Source organism: Gekko japonicus, unplaced genomic scaffold (genome assembly GCF_001447785.1).
Source record: "Gekko japonicus isolate JY-2015 unplaced genomic scaffold, Gekko_japonicus_V1.1 scaffold5423, whole genome shotgun sequence".
Classification (NCBI taxonomy): domain Eukaryota; kingdom Metazoa; phylum Chordata; class Lepidosauria; order Squamata; family Gekkonidae; genus Gekko; species Gekko japonicus.
In genome coordinates, this window is record NW_015166600.1 from 20,263 (window position 1) to 22,738 (window position 2,476).

Consider the following 2,476-nt stretch of genomic DNA (forward strand, 5'->3'; position numbering starts at 1 on the left):
GACGATGTGACCGCCTCCTAGGCGGGGTAAAGAGGAGGCCGAAACGGGAGAGATGGTAGAAAAGGGATTGTTGTATGGATTGTTGTATGCAGGGCTTTTTTGGTAGAAAAAGCCCAGCAGGAACTCATTAGCATAATAGGCCACACCCAACAGCAGAAAACCAATTGGCATATTAGGCCACACCCCTGACAGCACAACTCATTGGCGTATTAGGTCACACCCCCGTGTTACCAGAAGTGTGCTCATCCAGCCACACCCACCTTTTGCTTCTTATTCTGTTTACCCAGGGCTTTTTTGTAGCAAGAACTCCTTTGCATGTGAGGCCACACACCCCTAATGTAGCCAATCCTAATGAGTTTTTGCTGTTGGGTGTGGCCTATTATGCTAATGAGTTCCTGCTGGGTGTGGCCAACTTGGGAGCCAGCCGGAACTCCGTTCCTGTGCGTTCCTGCCCAAAACTAGCCCTGGTTGTATGAGTTACTACTTGTTTGCGTTACACTCTGCTGGGCGAATAATATCTACAGCCAGCAAGAGCTATTATTATTATTATTATTAATAATAATAATAATAATAATAATAATCTGATGTATGTGAAGTGCTCCTCGCCCTCTCAGCACTAAGTACTAAATATTGTTTGGTACTATATAAAAATAGAGCATTTTCAGGAAAGAGCTAGGCTAGAGCCCTTTGCCCTGATATGCTATTTTCTTCATCGGGGGGGGGGGTATTATTTATGTGTAGGAGCATTCCATCATGTGACATACACACCCCAGCCACCTACAGTCTGATGTGGTTCTCACCAACCTCATCCACTGGTTGTAAGAACCAGGCCTAAGACTCAAACGACTGAAGAGAGGTCCTGCAAAGGATGGAGAGAGAACTCCCTTAGCCGTCCCAATAAAGCCCCCTTCCCCCCCCCCGAGACCGTTTTCCTTCTGGTTACCAGTCAGAATAGCCGGCATGTGCAACAGGTGAGAAGACTAGATGGGTATGTGCAATATCAAAAGGTAAGAACTGCTAACAGCTACAAACCCCCAGCCACTCCACTTCCAATTCTCATCAGTGGGGTTTCTGGTTCCATACACAGCTGCAGAGAGAGACCTAGAAAGCTGCTTGACCAAACCCAATTACCTCCAGTGCAGCAGAAGGCTTCTTTTTAAGTTCCTCACATTTTCGGAATTTGCAAATCTGGTGCCCAGTTTTACGGTTCCTACAGCTGCTGCACTGCTCACAGTTTATCCGTCTTCTGCACGGAGGGCACATGCCACACCGTTTCCGCTTCTTTTTCCCTGAATTGATGGCAGACGCCAACTCGTTCTGCATTGGGTACTCTGCTAAGCCAGCCATATGGAGCGCGCTCTCCGCCAGAAACACGCCAGCAGGGGTCATTATGAAAAGGCCGGGGTTGATCGGAAAAGCCCCCAGGTAAGGAAAATCAGACGGGCTGTTCATCGCCTCTGCCGCCGAAACCGCCTCCATGTCGGAGATGCCCGTCCCGTGGTCATTAGGCAGGGGAATGTGCTCCTGGACGACTCGTTTGAGCAGCTCCGTCGACTGGGCGAACTGCTGCAAGATGCTCTGTCCCTCTGAAGAAAGATCTGATTTGCTCAGCAGGTCGGAGATGTTTTTGTGCTTTGAGGTAGAGTTGCTTTTATCCAGAGCGGCTTCGTTGCCATTGGCTATGGGCGCACCTTTCTCGGAATGTTCGCTTAACGAGCTGGTGCTGCCGAACGTGGAGTAGTGGGAAAGCGGGCGGGACTTCTTAAGACTTTTGTTCAAAGGTTCGCTGATGATCCCACTTTTATTCCTCCTTTCCGAATTGGCCGAGGGCTGAGAGTCATTTGGGCTGCTGTTTTTCCCCAGTAAGCCCGGCTTGATACCAGGGGACTGATGTGAGCCGGGATCAGACATCTTTTTTTAAAAACAAAAGCAAGAGACCCAATAACAGAACAAGCCCTGTTCGCTGTGGGAAAACAACCAAGCGACGGAGTAATAATCCTGAAACACACACACAAAAAGTTTTGGATGGAACCAGGTCTGTCTTCAGTGCAGTCCCAAGGCCATCATTGTCTTTTGCAGGTGTCCTATATAACACGCACCGCTCTGGAAGTAAAAAAGGGGACAAGTTAGTCAATGGCATGTGGGAAAACAAAAGGGGCTCTTGCACTGGTTTGCACAGTCCCTCTTCTCACAACCGAAGTCAGCGCTGCTCCCCCACCCCCTCAACAGAAGTAAGAGGCTCAAAGAGGCAGATAGTTGTAACTTTGGGGGGGGCCTGACTTTATCCTGTGGTTGGTCCCTGCTTGGGCATGCAACCGTGCTGGGACAGCAACTGCTCGGGACAAACACATACGAAGGCACGGATCGAAACCACGGGACCGATAAGCTTCCTGGGCAGCACGCTCCCCCCCCCCAACCTTGCAGATAGCAGGAGGGGCCTCCCTTTCCCCATTTACTTTGTCAATATTTGCATACC

General features: G+C 49.7%; 1 protein-coding gene across 1 annotated transcript; it reads right to left on the reverse strand.

The window, feature by feature from the left end:
* Positions 1-1,131: 1,131 nt before the first annotated feature.
* CXXC5 (CXXC finger protein 5) lies at positions 1,132-2,098 on the reverse strand (the record flags this gene model as incomplete). Its single annotated transcript, XM_015412389.1, has 1 exon — positions 1,132-2,098. A coding segment is annotated over exon 1 (780 nt), but the record flags the coding sequence as incomplete, so codon positions are not given.
* Positions 2,099-2,476: the final 378 nt, after the last annotated feature.